This window comes from Prunus dulcis, chromosome 7 (assembly GCF_902201215.1).
Source record: "Prunus dulcis chromosome 7, ALMONDv2, whole genome shotgun sequence".
Lineage (NCBI taxonomy): Eukaryota > Viridiplantae > Streptophyta > Magnoliopsida > Rosales > Rosaceae > Prunus > Prunus dulcis.
Genome location: NC_047656.1, coordinates 3,598,651 through 3,615,296, shown reverse-complemented (window position 1 = coordinate 3,615,296; position 16,646 = coordinate 3,598,651). Strand labels below are relative to the sequence as shown.

The window sequence follows — 16,646 nt, the reverse complement described above, 5'->3', positions numbered from 1 at the left end:
ACTCTCTCTCTTGCTAAACTTATGGACTCTTAGGCCATCTCCAGTCATGGGCTATATCCCAAATATAGCCCTAAAACCTATCTCCAGCCATGGGCTAAATAAAATTTTAGCCAAATTTGGAGGGCTCCCTTTGGTCCTTTAGCCCTGCAAGCGGGCCACATGTAGCCTAGCTTTGGCCTAGGCCAAATTTCTTGTAGGCCCCATGCATGTGCTTTTAAATGTTTTCAACTCATGTTGTTTAAGAAAAAAAAGTATAAAAAAATATTGGTCATGACCATTGTTGGTCAGATCATTGAAAACCAATATATTTTTTTTCATTTTTTTATAAACATGGTCACCTTTTTAAATGTCAATTCATGTAATTAAGAAAAAATTATAAAAAATTATTGGTCATGACTGTTGGAGGTCAGACCATTGAAACCCATCTTTTTATTTTTTTTATTTTATATTAATTTACATGTGGTCACCTTTTTAAATGTTTTCAAGTGTTGTTTAAAAAAAATTATAATTAAATTAAACAATATGTAGTTGTAGAATGTATAAGTATTGTATCATAATTTTTCTCAAAATAATAAAAAATGAAGGACCCTAAAATATAACCTTGCATGGCCGGAGATGGAAAAATTTAGCATGCACTGTTCTTTAAAAAATTAATATTTTGGAGGGTTAAATTTTTAGCCCTGGACTACATTTAGCCCTATGACTAGAGATGGCCTTAGCTCCCACGCCACAAGCCTCTCATGCTAAGCCTAGTAATTGTTTGTTCTATTTCACATGTAATCTATAAGCACTAACCTTGAGAAAGCCATTAGAGCAAGCACAGCAACAGCAGCAAATACCACACGAACTGGCCTTGGTATTCCTCTCTCTATGCACTCTAAATCTCTCCTATATGGGTAGGAATATGAGTCTGTGTTCTGTGCATGAGAGTGGGGACCGAAGCCTTAGTTTTATAGGTGAGAGCCTTGAGGTTCCTAGCCCATAAAGGAATCCTTAAAGCTTATCCTTATCACCTCCCGAATACATAGCCTAATATAATAGATATTCCACAAGTGAGATAGAGCTTCAACTCTATCATACTTATCCGTGTATACCCAGCTTATCTTTCCCTTGTATCCCTGATCAGATTGGATTCCTAAATGGATGTGAACTCAAATAGAGTTCTTACATTCTCCCACTTGAGTAAAACATCCATTTAAGACTCTTCTTTAAAGATCGAGGATCAAAACCTTATGTGCACAGTTTGGAAAGACAGCTTGATAACAATATCTATATCAAACTCATTGTCAAATATTACCAACTTAAAGGACTACAGACATGATAACCATTACATGGTATCATCCACCTATAATCACAGCAAGCAGTAACATACACATAGAGTACCAACAAGCTATGTCCAACATCACATGATGAATGATCTAATCTTTGAAGTTATTCATTCACCACACGAATGGTCCTCTTTATGATCAATATATTTATACACATGATCTTACCTGTAGTTTAAATAGTTTTACAACTTGAACTATAAACTGTGATCATATTGCAAAATCAATGAAACTGAATCAATATTCATTTAAGAATCCAAAATATCCAGAATAATTTAACTAGATGATAGAACAAAAATACCAGCTCAAACAACAAACAAATCTTAAACAAAATAGCTGAAATGAAAACAAGTCATCAACTCCCACTAGACCAAAGAATCTTCGAAACTGGACAGTAACCCCATATTGGTCACATGCTTATGAAAAGCACTGTTTGGAATTGCTTTATTTAAGGGATCTGCTATCATTTCTATAGTGTTGATATAATCAACAGTGGTTAAGCCCTCTTGAACCTTTTCTCTTACTAGCAAATACTTCACTTTCATATGCTTGAGTCCAGCAGACCTTTTATTGTTCTTGCAAAAGAACACTGCTCCTTTATTGTCACAAAACAGCTGAATAGGTTTCTCTATAGAATCAACTACTTTTAGGTCTTGTATGAAATTCTTCAACCACATGGCATGTGAAGTAGCTTCATAACACGCCAAGTACTCAGCAAACATAGTAGATGTAGCTATAGATGGTTGTTTTGCACTCTTCCAAGCAACTGCACCTCCTCCCATCATGAACACAAAACTGGAAGTCGACTGGGAAGTATCTTTGCATCCTGCAAAATCTGAATCTGTGTAACCAACCAACTCCAAGCTATCTGTTCTTTTGTAAACTAACATATGTCCTTTTGTTCTTTGCACATATCTCAACACTTTCTTTGCAGCCTTCCAATGTGCAATGCCTGGATCAGATTGATACCTACCTAATACACTAATGGAAAATGCTAGATCAGGTCATGTGCACACCTGTGCATACATGATACTGCCCACTACCGAAGCATATGGTTTGTCCTTCATTTCTGTCCTTTCTACATCATTCCTTGGACAATCTTCTTTGCTTAGTTTGTCTCCCTTTGAAACAGGGACCTCAGCTCCATTACTTTGTAGCATGTTAAATCTCTTCAACACCTTCTCAATATATGCCTTTTGAGACAAACCTAGCAGCCCCTTTTCTCTATCTCTGTGGATTTCGATTCCTAATACATATGATGCTTCTCCAAGGTCCTTCATCTCAAAGCACATGGAAAGAAAACTCTTAGCCTCATGTAAAAGACTTTCATCACTACTAGCAAGCAAGATGTCATCTACATAAAGAACTAGAAAAATGAATTTACTCCCACTAATTTTAAGTATATGCACTCATCTAATCTGTTTTTGACAAAACCATTTGAAGTAATGATCTTGTCAAACTTGAGATACCATTGTCTAGAGGCTTGCTTCAAACCATAAATTGATTTGTTCAATTTACATACCAAATGCTCACTGCCTTCTTCTATAAAATCCTCAGGTGGCAGCATGAAAATTTCTTCACTCAAATCTCCATTGAGAAAGGCTGTTTTCAAATCCATTTGATGTAAAAACAAATCAAAATGAGCCACAAGTGCCATTATGATCCTAAAAGCATCCTTGGTTGAAACTGGTGAGAAAGTTTTATTGTAGTCTACTCCTTCTTGTTGTGTGAAGCCCTTGGCCACTAACCTTGCTTTGTGTCTCTCAATGTTACCCTTAGAGTCTTTCTTGGTTTTGAACACCCATTTACAACCAATAGGTTTAATTCCTTGTCTTGGCTCAACTATCTCCCACACATTGTTGCTTTGCATGGATTCCAACTAAGATTGCATAGCTTCAATCCACTTCTCAAAGTATTCACTAGCCATAGCATGTTTATAATTTGATGGATCCTCAAATTCAATACTGTCAAAATCAGCTTCATTCAAGTATACAAAATCTGGCAGCACATTTGGTCTTCTATCCCTTGTAGATCTTCTCAGCTTTTGTTGTGGCAATTGTTGGTTCTCAAATGCCTCAGGTTCATTCTCTTCCCCATTCAAAACCTCCATGTCTTGATCATGAATCACAGGTTCAGTTGATGCATTAGTTTGAGAAGACATTTGATTTAATGGTATAGGTAGCACTGGATTTGTGACAATTACAGGTTCAGCTCCTATTTCTCCTTCTTCCTCAAAGACAAAGTCTTTGTTAACTCCTTCATTGTCATCATGCTCTATAAACCTTGCCTTGCCTGTCTCCACAATTCTATTCACGTAATTAGGACAGTAGAATCGAAAACCTTTTGATCTGTCAGCATATCCAATGAATCTGCAGCTAACTGTTTTTGGATCAAGTTTAGCAAGCTCAGGATTATAGACTTTGGCTTCAGCTCTACAACCCCAAACATGCAAGTGATTAAGGCTAGGTTTTCTCTTATTCCACAACTCGAAAGGAGTCTTGGGAACTGACTTGCTTGGACATCTATTTAGAATGTAGTTTGCAGTTTTGATTGCATCACCCCACAAAAATTTTGGAAGATCAGTGTTGCAAATCATGCTTCTCACCATGTCCTTTAAAGTTCTATTTCTTCTCTCTGAAACTCCATTCTCTTGAGGTGTTCCAGGGTTTGTGTATTGAGCAATAATTCCACAATCCTGTAGAAATCGTGCCAATGGTGAAGGATGCCTACCTTGCTCATCATACTTGCCATAATACTCTCCACCCCTATCTGACCTTAAAACTTTAATCTTTAAATCTAATTGATTTTCTACTTCAGTTTTGAAGATTTTAAAAACTTCAAAAGCACTAGACTTGTTCTGGATTAGATAGATGTAACAAAACCTAGAGAAATCATCAATGAAGGTGATGAAATACCTATGACCTTCTATGGTTGGAACTGGGAATGGGCCACAGATATCTGTGTGAATAATTTCAAGAAGATTCAGACTTCGAGTGGAACCTAATTTTCTCGAGTTAGTCATTTTTCCTTTAATGCATTCAATGCACTCTTCAAAATCTGAAAAATCTATGGGAGGAAGGATTTGTTCTTTCACAAGGTATTGCATTCTTTTCTTAGACACATGGCCTAGCCTTTTATGCCATAGCCTTGCTGAATTTTCATTGTTTTGATATCGTTTTTGACCTATGGATTCAATGGAAAAAACATTGTTTGAACTGGAACAGTTTAGTTTAAAGAGACCATCAACTAAAATACCATTGCCAACTTCACTTTTATTAAAATTCAAAATGAATCCTACCTCAGAAAAAACAAAAATAAATTTCTCCCTAACCAATCTAGAAACTGAAATCAAATTCCTTCTCATGGAAGGTACATAAGCAACATCTTTTAAAACTAAAGAAAATCCTGAAACTAGTTGAAGTTGGACTGATCCTACAGCAAGAACTGCCACCTTCTTGCCATTTCCTACGAAGACATGGTCATGATCTCTACTTGGTTTGCTCTGGCTTATAAAGTCCTGCAAAGAATTGGCAATGTGGATTGATGAACCAGTATCAATCCACCAAGAATTAGAAGGTATATTGATAGAACTAGACTCGAAATAAACTGAAACAGAATTTGATTTACCTTTAGTCTTCTTTTTCTCTACCCAACGCTTATACTTATGACACTCCCTCTTAAGATGACCTGTCCTCTCATAGAAATAGCACTTAAAGACATTGGTTTTGTTAACAGCTAGAGCATTGGAACTTTTGGGTGGAGAGTTAGCCTTAGTGTTGGCCTTATTGGCAGCAGCAGATGAGTTTGGCTTAGGATAGTGTCTTTTTGGAGCATTGGTTGTGAGATGGACTGTGTTCACTTCTTTCTCCTTCTTCATTCTTGCCTCTTCTTGAACACAAACTGAAATAGTTCATTGAGGCTCCATTTGTCCTTTTGAGCATTGTAGATCACCTTTAGTTGAGCAAACTGAGAAGGAAGAGAATTTAATGCAAGGTGAACTAGAAAAGGGTCAGCTATAGGGATCTCAAGGGCTTTCAGCTTGCTTGCAACTTCTGTCATGCTCAAAAGATAAACCCTCATGTCCTCAACACCATCATACTTCATGGTTGCAAGTTTAGTCATCAAGGTTCCAGTTTCTGCCTTCTCAGATTCTTTAAACTTCAGTCCTATAGCCTCCAAAAATTCCTTAGCATTCTCAGATTCAGTGATGCCCCCACAAATAGTTTATGTCATGGATTTCTTCATGACAAGTAGGCATATCCTATTTGATTTCTCCCACTTCTCGAGTTTCTGCTTCTGTTCAGCATTGCTATTAGCAGTGACCTCGGGTTTCTCTTCTCTCAAAGCTAAGTCGTGATCTAGAAGACCCATAACTATCTCTAAGTCTCTCTTCCACTTCTTAAAATTGCTACCAGTCAGTGATTCAATTGAATTGATAGCAGAGGGATTCACAACTGAAAACATAGAATTTTGCAATACAATTAATCTTTACCCCAAAAACTTTATTCACATATGACACACATCTGTGGACAGTATATCAAAATGCCTTTAATTTCCTTCACAAGTCCAGCAACATGAACTGTGTGATTTTCTTTTATCAAAACAATTTACTGTCTGTGGACAGCGATGCTTGATCACTCACAACAGCTAATGAACTCTCTTGTTCTATCATGGAGCACAAACAATTGGAGTTCACACTTGTAAGTAGAGAAAACCAATTGTTGTACCCTATGACACAATTTTGCCATTGGTACTTTGAGATGATATGAAACAATCAATTAATACTCGTCCGTGGACTGAGCAATAACAAAATATTCTTTATCAAAACATGGCAACACTTTATGGGATGTTATTCTTTATGGGGAATTATAACATATTTTATTAAGGAAGATCTCTTTTATCCTAAGCATATTTCTATCAAATTTTAAAACAACAAACAGCACAACATAGTCCAGGATCTCGAAACAATATATAAGATTGATTTATCAATATGGCATGCCTGAAACAATTTTAAATCAACACAGAACAAATATGCATGCTTCTCAATTTTATCTTCTTTAGACCTATAGATGCATATGACCGCTCTGATACCACATGTTAGTCTATTTCACATGTAATCTATAAGCACTAACCTTGAGAAGCCATTAGAGCAAGCACAACAACAGCAGCAAATACCACACGAACTGGCCTTGGTCTTCCTCTCTCTATGCATTCTAAATCTCTCGTATATGGGTAGGAATATGAGTCTGTGTTCTGTGCATGAGAGTGGGGACCGAAGCCTTAGTTTTATAGGTGAGAGCCTTGAGGTTTCTAGCCCATAAAGGAATCCTTAAAGCTTATCCTTATCACCTCCCGAATTCATAGCCTAATATAATAGATATTCCACAAGTGAGATAGAGCTTCAACTCTATCATACTTATCCGTGTATACCCAGCTTATCTCTCCCTTGTATCCCTGATCAGATTGGATTCCTAAATGGATGTGAACTCAAATAGAGTTCTTACAGTAATATCTTGATTCACCAAAGCAAACTCTCATGCCAAGCGTATACAATATCAATGCACCATCTCCAACTATATTCAGAGCTACCAGAAATGTCAACACAAAACACGCAGCTGCTGGAAGAACAATAGAGTACTCCCCTAGGACTTGCTTCTTCTTCGGGATGCTTTCGGCCTAGCTCTTGCTAACTCGAAAAAAGGGGCAACGAAGGCTTGATTCATCACTATATGACGGTCCACGAATCAACAAGCCCGGACAAGCCTTCCGACGGAAACACATATAAATTATTGACAATAAGTGATTTTTCTTATATGTTACAAAATAGGTTTGGGATTTCAAAAATTTCAAAATAATATGGACCCCAATAAGCAATGCCAAATAGGCACTTAACTGAGTATGATTATTTGTTTATTCTTTTTAGTGAAAGCCACTAAGTGTAATCGGGGTTGTGGTCTCCGAACACTTTGTAAACACCCTAATTTATTGATAGTTGATTTGTTTGCTCATACTGCTCTGAGGATGTACTCAAGTGACATTGGCCATGAGGAACTTCATTAAATTATGTGTCTTTCTATTTTCTTGTTGTTGGACTTATTTTCTGTGCGATTTATCTTGGATTCAATCCTTAAGATTTGGTGCTTCCGGCACTTATGAAGACTAAGAAATTTTTGTCATTTCTAACCATGTGATGATTTCAATAAGTTTATTTGGTTTAGCGGTGCTTCTCTTTTCAATTTCCAATACGTAATGGGAATAAAAATAAATGGAATAGGATAAACAAGGAATGAGAATAAGACTACCCCCTCCTAGTTTTTCATTTTTTTTTGCCAAAGTTAGGAAGGGGGAGGGGGGAAAACTCACACACGAGTACCATGAGGGCTTGAACTCAGGATCACTTAAGAGCACACTAAGGACCAGGGCCAATCCAACTAACACCCTATCAGTAACTACCCCTCCTAGTTGATCCAATTCCTAATTTGTAGGGTATTTGATTAAAGTTTCTAAAGTTAGATCCGCGCATTAAATAATGCAAATAAACATAGAGAAACTCGAGAATGGAAATCATTCCATTTCTTCTAATTGTCGTTACTTGTAAGTTTGAATAAACAAATAAAACCATATCAAAAGGAATAATAAAATAGGTTTCTTTTCTTATCATGTTCTTTTTCCTTCTTGTTCCCGTCTTTCTTTTCCACTTTTCATGCGATACTTCTAAAGCTTGAAGTAAATTTCTTGAAGCAGAGTGTTTTAACATGGGGCGAGAAAAACATGGGAGGAAAAGAAATAGTATGAGTTGTATATATATTAGTGGACTAGAAAAAGTACAGGTTGCCAAAGCTTAGTTTTAAATTAGCTTAGATTAGTCTGCTAGCTGGCTATTGCATAAGCTAATTGCTTGCTAGCTTTGCTTTGTATTATACACAGATATATATTGTGGAAATCGAAGAGGATGTGTGCAAGTTTGAAGCCTTGCACGTATAGTCGTGACAAATTGATGAACTTTCCATTAAAAAAAAATTATATATCTGGTTTGCATTGTATTTATTGAACTTAATTTAATCCATTATCTTAACTTATACCTCTATCTTGTATCGAAGTTTCAGTCTCTCAACCATTCATTTTCAACTAAGAAACCCTACAAATATATAGTTGGTTTGGTTTTACTTGTTAATATCATTGCAAAGTCATGATGGCTGGGCACCTTTGTGGTACATTTCTTATATTCATTGCAATCTCAAGTCTGATTTGTGGAAGCAGCTGGTTCCTCTGCGCAAATGCATCCAGGTTAATGCCATCAGAATTTCCAGAGGATTTCATCATTCATGTTGACAGTGGCTCATCATCATCTACTGCGACTGAGCAAAATGGAACCAGATGGGCAGTCCTAGTTGCTGGTTCATATGGTTATCAGAACTATAGGCATCAGGTGTATAATCAATTCACTAAGGGCCCGTTTGATAACTATTTCAATTTTAGTTTTTAGTTTTTAATTTTTTAATTTTTGTGCTACTATAGAGGGAAAAGACGGAGAATGGAAGTGAGAATGAGAGTGAATATGTGATTGATGGGGAAGATGAGAGGGGACGATGGGAGGGAGGAATAACAAAAGTGAAAACAAAAACTAAAAAATTTAGGGCCGTAACCATTTCAATTTCATTTTTAGTTTATATTTTTTATTTTTTGTGCTAGAGTATAGAGGAAAAAGAGTGAGAATGAGAGTGGAGATGGGATTGAGCGGGAAGATGAGAGGAGAGGATGGGAGAGAGGAGTAACAAAAGTGAAAACAAAAACTAAAAACTGAAATCTATTTCAACTTGTTTTCACTTTCAAGTTTTTTTATTTCACTTTTGTTACTCCTTCCTCTCATCCTCCCCTCTCATCCTCTCTCTCAATCTCATCCGGACTCTCATTCTCACTCTCATTTTCCTCTATACTCTAGCACCAAAAAAAACTAAAAAAAAACTAAAAACTAAAATTGAAATGGTTATCAAATGGGCCCTAAACTTATTTTGTTGTGATTCATATGGTTTGAAAAAATAAGTGTATTTATATAACAACATAGCCTTACAAGGTAACGTTACTCATCCAATATATATATATATAGTAAGACAAAACAAGTGATTAGTGCCGTATAATTCATTAGCACTTTAGGCCTCTTATTTTTATGTGTATTCATATTAAAATGGAACATCTAATTATTTTTTCTAAGAAAGTTTGTTGGAAATATTGCAGGCGGATGTATGTCATGCATATCAAATATTGAAGAAAGGCGGCTTGAAAGATGAAAACATTATTGTTTTTATGTATGATGACATAGCATTCAATGTTCAGAACCCTAGACCTGGTGTCATCATCAACAAGCCAGATGGTCCAGATGTTTACGGAGGAGTTCCCAAGGTTTCTTTACTTTTCTTTAGTTTATAAATTTTAATAAATTACGATGAGAAAAAGAGAAATTATTTAGTGTGACAGTAATAATACGTGACATGTTAATGTAGTACTACGTGTTGATTCGTTTGAGCACCTAATCTCGGTTTTAAAATAAGTATACTAGTTTGTTTGACATATATATACTTTGCTTTTGCAGGATTATACCGGAACCAATGTGACCGCTGCCAATCTTTATGCCGTTATTCTTGGAAATAAAACTGCTCTCACCGGGGGCAGTGGCAAGGTTGTAGACAGTGGTCCAAATGACAACATTTTTATTTACTATACAGACCATGGTGCCGCTGGAATAATCGGTTAGTAACTTACATTAGTTAATCTAGGAATGTAATTTCTAGCATGGAGTTTGTAGCTAAAGTTGTTAAGAGCAGTTATATTCCTATACTCGAGATTCTGTGTTTGAATTCTCCTTCCCATGTATCACACGTATACATATTCAACCTACAAACCTTTTTTCTTTCAATGATTTGGTGTAGGGATGCCTGAAGGCGACTATGTTTATGCAAACGATCTAGTGGATGTTCTGAAACAGAAGCATGAAGCCAAGTCCTACAAAGATATGGTAAAATATAACTATAAGAAATGGTATTTTTTCAATGGATTTATATTCTAACTAATGATCTTTAAAAAAAACTTAGGTATTTTACCTTGAATCTTGTGAATCTGGGAGCATGTTCGAGGGCCTCCTTCCAAACAATATAAGTATCTATGCGACCACAGCAGCAAATGCAACGGAAAACAGTTGGGGAACATATTGTCCCGGTTTTAATCCTGGTCCTCCTGCAGGATATACCACTTGTTTGGGAGACTTGTATAGTATTTCTTGGATGGAGGATTGGTACGTACTATTTTCTGAATATTATTTAGTTAAAAGAGGCAAACAAATGATATTCTATATTAATCTAATCTAAATTACGGGGAGGGGGATTCGAATTCGGGTGTAAAGTGGGGAACACAACTGCTCTAGTCAACTACTGATTATCTCAATTGATCCTTATCCTTTTAACTGTGATGATTTTTGGTGTTTTTATGTACATGGGGAGCAGCGACATCAAAGATTTGCGGAGAGAAACTTTTGAACAGCAATATGAAGCAGTAAAATATCGAAACTTATAAATATCCTCTTACAAATATTTTTATATATTTTTTAACTGCTACAACTGTAATATACGCTATATTGATTATGTTATTATGTACTTATTTTAGTTAGTTCTTCATTAATTATGTCACTTGTGTTTTTTTTTTTTTCTCACCATTGATGCTTTGATTGGTGTTGGCTACATTTGCAAATGGGATACAGGTTAGAAAGAGAACAAGAAATACTACTGAGGGACTAGGTTCTCATGTTACTCAGTATGGAAATCTGAATCAAGCCAACGATTTACTCTTCTCTTACATGGGTTCAAATGATAACTCTACTTCTTACACCCAAAGTGAATCGTCCCCATCGCTCTTAGGATCCATTTTCAACCAACGTGATGCAGATCTCTTTCACTTTTTGGTCAAGGTCTCTGATCTCTCTATCTTCCTGACTAATCTTAACTTCTTTGATCAGCTTTGATGGTTTACTATATTAGTTCTAAATCTCAAATGTAATCTCTATTTGTATATTAATCCAGTCGAGTAAAGCTCCGATTGGGTCTGATGAGAGGCATGAAGCTAGAGAGGAACTACGTGCTGAGGTTGATCGCAGGAAGCGCATCGACGACAATGTAGATCAAATCCGGTGGCGTTTGTTTGGTCGTGAGAGTGACTTGAAGAATATTCGACCTCAGAGTCCAAGCCTTGTAGATGATTGGAGCTGCTTCAAGATGCTTGTAAGTTTTTTCAATTATGAACAAACGTAGTATATAGACTCTTTGATATGTTGGTTAATTTGGATATTAATTCATTGATGCAGGTGACAACTTATGAGAAATATTGTGGGTCACTCTCGGATTATGGAATGCAATACACACGAGTTTTTGCCAACATGTGCAATGCTGGGGTTACCAAAGAGCGAATGATTGCAGCATCAACTCAAACGTGTTCTTAGTCTTTATGACACACAGATTGGCAAGATTACGGGCACAATAAATTACTTTTACTTTTAATACACTTGTTGGGAAAATCTCGAATGTTTTTCTTGTAAGTTTGGATATCAAGGTTCCAATAAGATTGCTCTCCGGACAACAATATGATCCCCTAAACTTTGTCCAAAGCAGCAGATAAGCTGCATTAGCAAAACAGGACAATCGTACAAAAACATATAAGTCGTTTGTAGCGGAAGAGTATAACAAGTTCCGTTGTAGTCTAGTTGGTCAGGATACTCGGCTCTCACCCGAGAGACCCGGGTTCAAGTCCCGGCAACGGAAATTCTTTTTGTTGAGTTTTTATTTTTTATAAAAGCCAAATGATTGAAACTGAAAAGCATTACCCAAGTCATTTTAATCACCAAAAAGGAAAAGAAAACACTAATAATAATAATAAAATCCCCAAAAATCATTCATGTTACTCAAGTAGTACACACCAATTAGAAACGTAGTCTTCTCTTACATGCCTCGAAAGGCAGTGAATACACATAACTGTATCCCATTTCTGTAACCATCTCTTGTATCAAGTCTTTGTAAATGTGGTCTTGTAAAGCCAACCCTATTCTTCCAATTTCTCTCCTCTCCTCTCCCCCCAAGCAATGTCCCTGCACACTTCCTCTACACTCTCTCGCATGGCATTGCTGTTCCATATTAATGGTGATGATGATGCTTCCACTGATTCGGTTGTGATTTTGTCAATGATACTTGGACAGATGTTGATGAAGTCCTCCTCTCCTGGTTTCTTCCTTTGTTGTTGAGGTTGTGTTCGCCCTGCATTCAAATTAAATTACAGTTTATGTGCCTTACATAGATTCATTTTTAAAAAATTACATAATATATTAACGGTGTCAAACAAGCTGGCCCGATCGGTTTAAAATCATGCCAATATTACTACACACATGTTCGTGTGCAATTGCATGAACCAAAAGAATTGATGAAATAGAGTAGACTCATTACAAAAGTGCTCACTGTTGAGTACTAATTCCATGGACCATCCCCACCTTGCAACCCATGATGACTTACGAAAATTCAACAATGTAATGATTTTTTGGTTTTTGAGTAAAAAATAAATAAATAATCTTGCAATAAATTAATTGAAAAATGTACACTTAAATAAAGAACTCTCGTTATAGCACTCAAACTTAAGATCTTAGATGTAAAAATAAATATTCTTATCGATTTGAGCTACAAACTTCTTGCGTGTTCAGGATTGTCTGGGTTTGGATAACCATTAGCTGTAGGCATAGCAATTGCATAGGGATGCACGCATAAATTGTACATCATTACATAATGCATGATGTCCTCAACAAGGCTGTCCCCACGCGCTGTGCACGTTCTTCTTTCCAGACGTAGCTTTAAGCATATACTTTTTTTTTTTTTGGGGGTTCAAAATCTTTAAACATATACTAGTCCATACAAAGTGGTCATGGAACCCACAGCCTGCAAAAGAGGGTTTTGCCAGGTAAATCCATTAGGGTTTGTCTTCCTTTCCTTTCCATTTGTCTCTCTCGCTCTCCTCTTGCTTTTGAACCCACTTTGACTCCATCATGAAGGAATTTCAGATTTATAGTCCATGCAAAGTTAATTAGGCTCTTAATAGGTTTGTCTTTCTTCATCTTGATTCATTTTTTATGCAGTCAAAACCTATTTACAATATAACGAAAAGGCTTTAAATTTTCTGTAATATACAAAACTACCATTGATTTTCTTAAAACTAGCTCAATCTCAAAACCTCACAAAAAAACCTAAAACACTTAAAACAAAAGGATAAAACCGAAAATTAGTATATTAAGTAAACTAAAAAAATTAGACAGTTGGCAATAGTAGATTTTTGTTTGTTTGTTTATAGAAATTAAATGATATAGTGTTTATCTATAACACTAGTGCTAAGAATAGGTATATAACTAAATATCTCTAAATTAAGTTTCTTTGTTAATTTTTTTTAATTTAATTTTTGTTCTATAAATTATTATTATTATTATTATTGATAGAAAGGGGTGTTCTATAAGTTGAATTAATTTCGCGTTTTCTAGTTTCTCGGTTGATGTGTAAAATTTTATGTTGCCAATGACAATTTAAACCAAAATAGTTGCAACTTTTTATTTTTTTATTTTTTAATTTTTTAATTTTTTTTAATTTTTTAACAACCTCTTCACAGAGTTGATTTAAGGTTAATCTATATATATAGTGTTGATGATTAATGATTGCACATAGTATGATGGAAGAGATGAATTAGGTTGTCTCCCACTATACTAGTATGGTTATGATTGCCACAACATGTACATGGAAGATGTTAACTTGGAATCCTAAATCTTTGGTGGAGCATAGCAGACTTTTTCCTAGGGATGCTCTCTTTTGACACAAAAGAAACATTCCTAGGGGCGACTTTTTCTTCTAATCTTCTGTTTGGTGTAAAATCTTCATTTGCTTGGACCTTGTTTTGTCAGATTCTAACTTCCTTTTTTATTTTATTTTATAATAAGTTTTATTAGTTTCTTTTTTCTTTCTATTTTTCGTCATAAAGGAAGGCAAAGCTACAAGCTCCCACTTCAAGTTGAATGCAATTTCCGTATGAAAATATTGATAAATATTCGGTCTTTGGGTTGGTAGTTTACATTTCATTTTAGAGAAACATTCTCGTACAATGGGGATAAGACTGTTTTGCTATTTTGACTAATAATACAATGATATGTAAAATAATTTTTTCACGTATCATTGTGTTATTGGCCGAAAATAGCAAAATCGTAATATCCATATTAGAAGTAAGTTTTTCTGCTCATTTTGGCCTATGACACATTAAACAATTTGTATAAGGAAACAACAAGATTGCTTTAATCACATATTGCAGAAAGGGAGCAAGCTAAACATGCCTGATGACACACACACATTAAAGAATTTGTATACGTAACTTATTTACTAAATAAATATAATAAAGCTTTAAGGGCCGAAGATTGCTATCTTCTAAAATATAATATTAAAAATAAGAAAAAATAGACTAAAGACTGAGATGCTAGATGGTTATAAGTACCAAAAGCAAAATGGAAAAGAAAAAGTTGTAAGGAAGAAAAGAGAGAACATGGCACATACCGTAATTTAACACTTGCTTTTTGTAGTGTTGGTGGTTGCTGAAAGGGGAACGAGTAGACTCATCAAGAACGGACACCGGACTCGCATGCTCAGTACCAAACTCCAAGCACTTTGAATTTGCACCATAAAACCTTTTCTTCTTGTCACCAATGGTCTCCATTCGCTTCACCAAGGCGGGTGATCGGAGCCCTTCCGCTGCCCGAACGGCGTCTATGATCTTCTTTAGGGCCTTCAAGTCTTCATCACACTTCTCCAATGCGCCCAAAAGCTGCTGCCTCTTATTGGTGGATGTGGGCTCTGGCACCGCCGTCTTTGGCGTGACTTGCGGAGCTAGAGCCTGTTCCAACCCCATCAGCCTCGCAACTAGGGTTGGTGGGATTGGGGAGTTCTCAGGCGGGTCCACAGAGTTGGAGCGCCGGATCTCTGCCGGAAGCGTGGGACTTCTTGGCACGTTGCATGAGAATCTACGCAGATAAATGGACTTGTCTCCATTTTTTACTTGACCTAATATAGGCGGTGTGGAAGCTTGGATTGCTGTCGAGGACTTTGATATTCTAGAAGAGGAACCAGCCCCATTCTTCTCTTGCTTTCTCCCTGAAAATAATTAAAAACATAAAATTACAAAATATATGAGAGAGAGAGAGAGAGAGAGAGAGAGAGAGAGAGAGAGAGGTAGATGGATGAACAAAATATATAGATAAAGAAGAAAAAAAAAATGGAACAAACCAAAAGTGAGGAATTTGCGGGAAGAGTGGTATTTAGAGAGAAGGTGGGCGATGCCGGACATGCAGCCGATGGTCTTTCCGTGGAGATTTTCTGTTGCATTTTCACCGCGTGAGGAGGCTGAGCGCAGATTACTATCCTGTCTTTTCATATCTCTTAATTTCTCTCTGTGTGTATGTGTTTTTGTTTGTTTGTGAGTGAGAGGGATAATTCTTTTGGTGTTGTAAAAGGAAAAGGTGATATGATTTCACATGAAATGGTGCATCATGACATGGACATGGTTAGAGTAGAAAGCTGGCATAACGGTAATATATATATATAATGTGGGGTTTTTTTTATATTTTATTTTATTTCATTTTTGGATTAGAACTGATCGAATCCTCACAACAACCAAAATCATAATCACAACTCATTGCTCCACTCTCTTTCACAAGTAATTAATTATAGTGTAGGACACGGTGATGTGATATTTGTTCACATCTTATAATATAAATGAATATTTATTGATAATTATACTTTAAAAATGAGAAATCTTAACTATGTCGTTCATTCATAGTATAACATGTTGACAAAATATATCACGTGTCGTCCATATAACATATCGACAAAAATAAACCACATAAATGTATTCCAGTATTATACAATAATTTCTTATCTTTCACCGCTTAAACTTTGAAAGATGAGAGAGAGAGTAAAGAGGCCTTCTCATCTTTTGCAAGAGTTATCTTCTTATTTCGATTTTGGGCGTTGCATGTGTTTTGTTTTATTTTGAAAGCAAGTGCCTGTTGTATATACATGGTGACATCAAGTGTGGAAGAGATATTGAGGTGGTTCAGATAAACTCCAACTACGCACTATGCACACATTAATTTGCATGACGTAGTTTACATAAATCGAATTTGATAGAAATTAACACTAGTTTTAGCTTTTGTACTTAATGGATATTGTTGTATAATTTCCCTTTTGGTATGGCAGGATGTTTTTCGAC

The 16,646-nt window shown here is 35.9% G+C and overlaps 2 protein-coding genes and 1 non-coding gene across 3 annotated transcripts; 2 read left to right on the top strand and 1 right to left on the bottom strand.

Annotated features, from left to right (window-relative positions):
- Positions 1–8,517: 8,517 nt before the first annotated feature.
- LOC117634570 (vacuolar-processing enzyme-like) lies at positions 8,518–11,811 on the top strand. Its single transcript, XM_034368727.1, has 9 exons — positions 8,518–8,754; positions 9,561–9,725; positions 9,916–10,072; positions 10,253–10,338; positions 10,415–10,614; positions 10,823–10,871; positions 11,077–11,283; positions 11,396–11,593; positions 11,677–11,811. The coding sequence occupies exons 1-9, from the start codon at positions 8,518–8,520 to the stop codon at positions 11,809–11,811; spliced, it is 1,434 nt and encodes a 477-aa protein (XP_034224618.1).
- Positions 11,812–12,057: 246 nt separating this feature from the next.
- Positions 12,058–12,130, top strand: TRNAE-CUC. The gene has a single exon. It is a non-coding gene; the product is annotated as a tRNA-Glu (tRNA).
- Positions 12,131–12,236: 106 nt separating this feature from the next.
- On the bottom strand, positions 12,237–15,914 carry LOC117634571. Its single transcript, XM_034368728.1, has 3 exons — positions 15,662–15,914; positions 14,936–15,529; positions 12,237–12,619 (listed from the first exon to the last, which is right to left on the bottom strand). Exons 1-3 carry the CDS (start codon positions 15,807–15,809, stop codon positions 12,408–12,410), a joined length of 954 nt encoding a protein of 317 aa, XP_034224619.1. The 5' UTR covers positions 15,810–15,914; the 3' UTR covers positions 12,237–12,407.
- Positions 15,915–16,646: the final 732 nt, after the last annotated feature.

Excerpts from the sequence above, each read along its gene's own strand:
- LOC117634570 (XM_034368727.1), top strand. The coding sequence starts at position 8,518 with ATGGCTGGGCACCTTTGTGGTACATTTCTTATATTCATTGCAATCTCA. Across the intron at positions 8,755-9,560 it reads ATCAGAACTATAGGCATCAG|GCGGATGTATGTCATGCATA; the intron begins GTGTATAATCAA and ends GAAATATTGCAG. Across the intron at positions 10,073-10,252 it reads TGGTGCCGCTGGAATAATCG|GGATGCCTGAAGGCGACTAT; the intron begins GTTAGTAACTTA and ends GATTTGGTGTAG.
- LOC117634571 (XM_034368728.1), bottom strand. The coding sequence starts at position 15,809 with ATGAAAAGACAGGATAGTAATCTGCGCTCAGCCTCCTCACGCGGTGAA. Across the intron at positions 15,530-15,661 it reads CCGCAAATTCCTCACTTTTG|GGAGAAAGCAAGAGAAGAAT; the intron begins GTTTGTTCCATT and ends AATTATTTTCAG. Across the intron at positions 12,620-14,935 it reads AAAGCAAGTGTTAAATTACG|GGCGAACACAACCTCAACAA; the intron begins GTATGTGCCATG and ends ATTTGAATGCAG.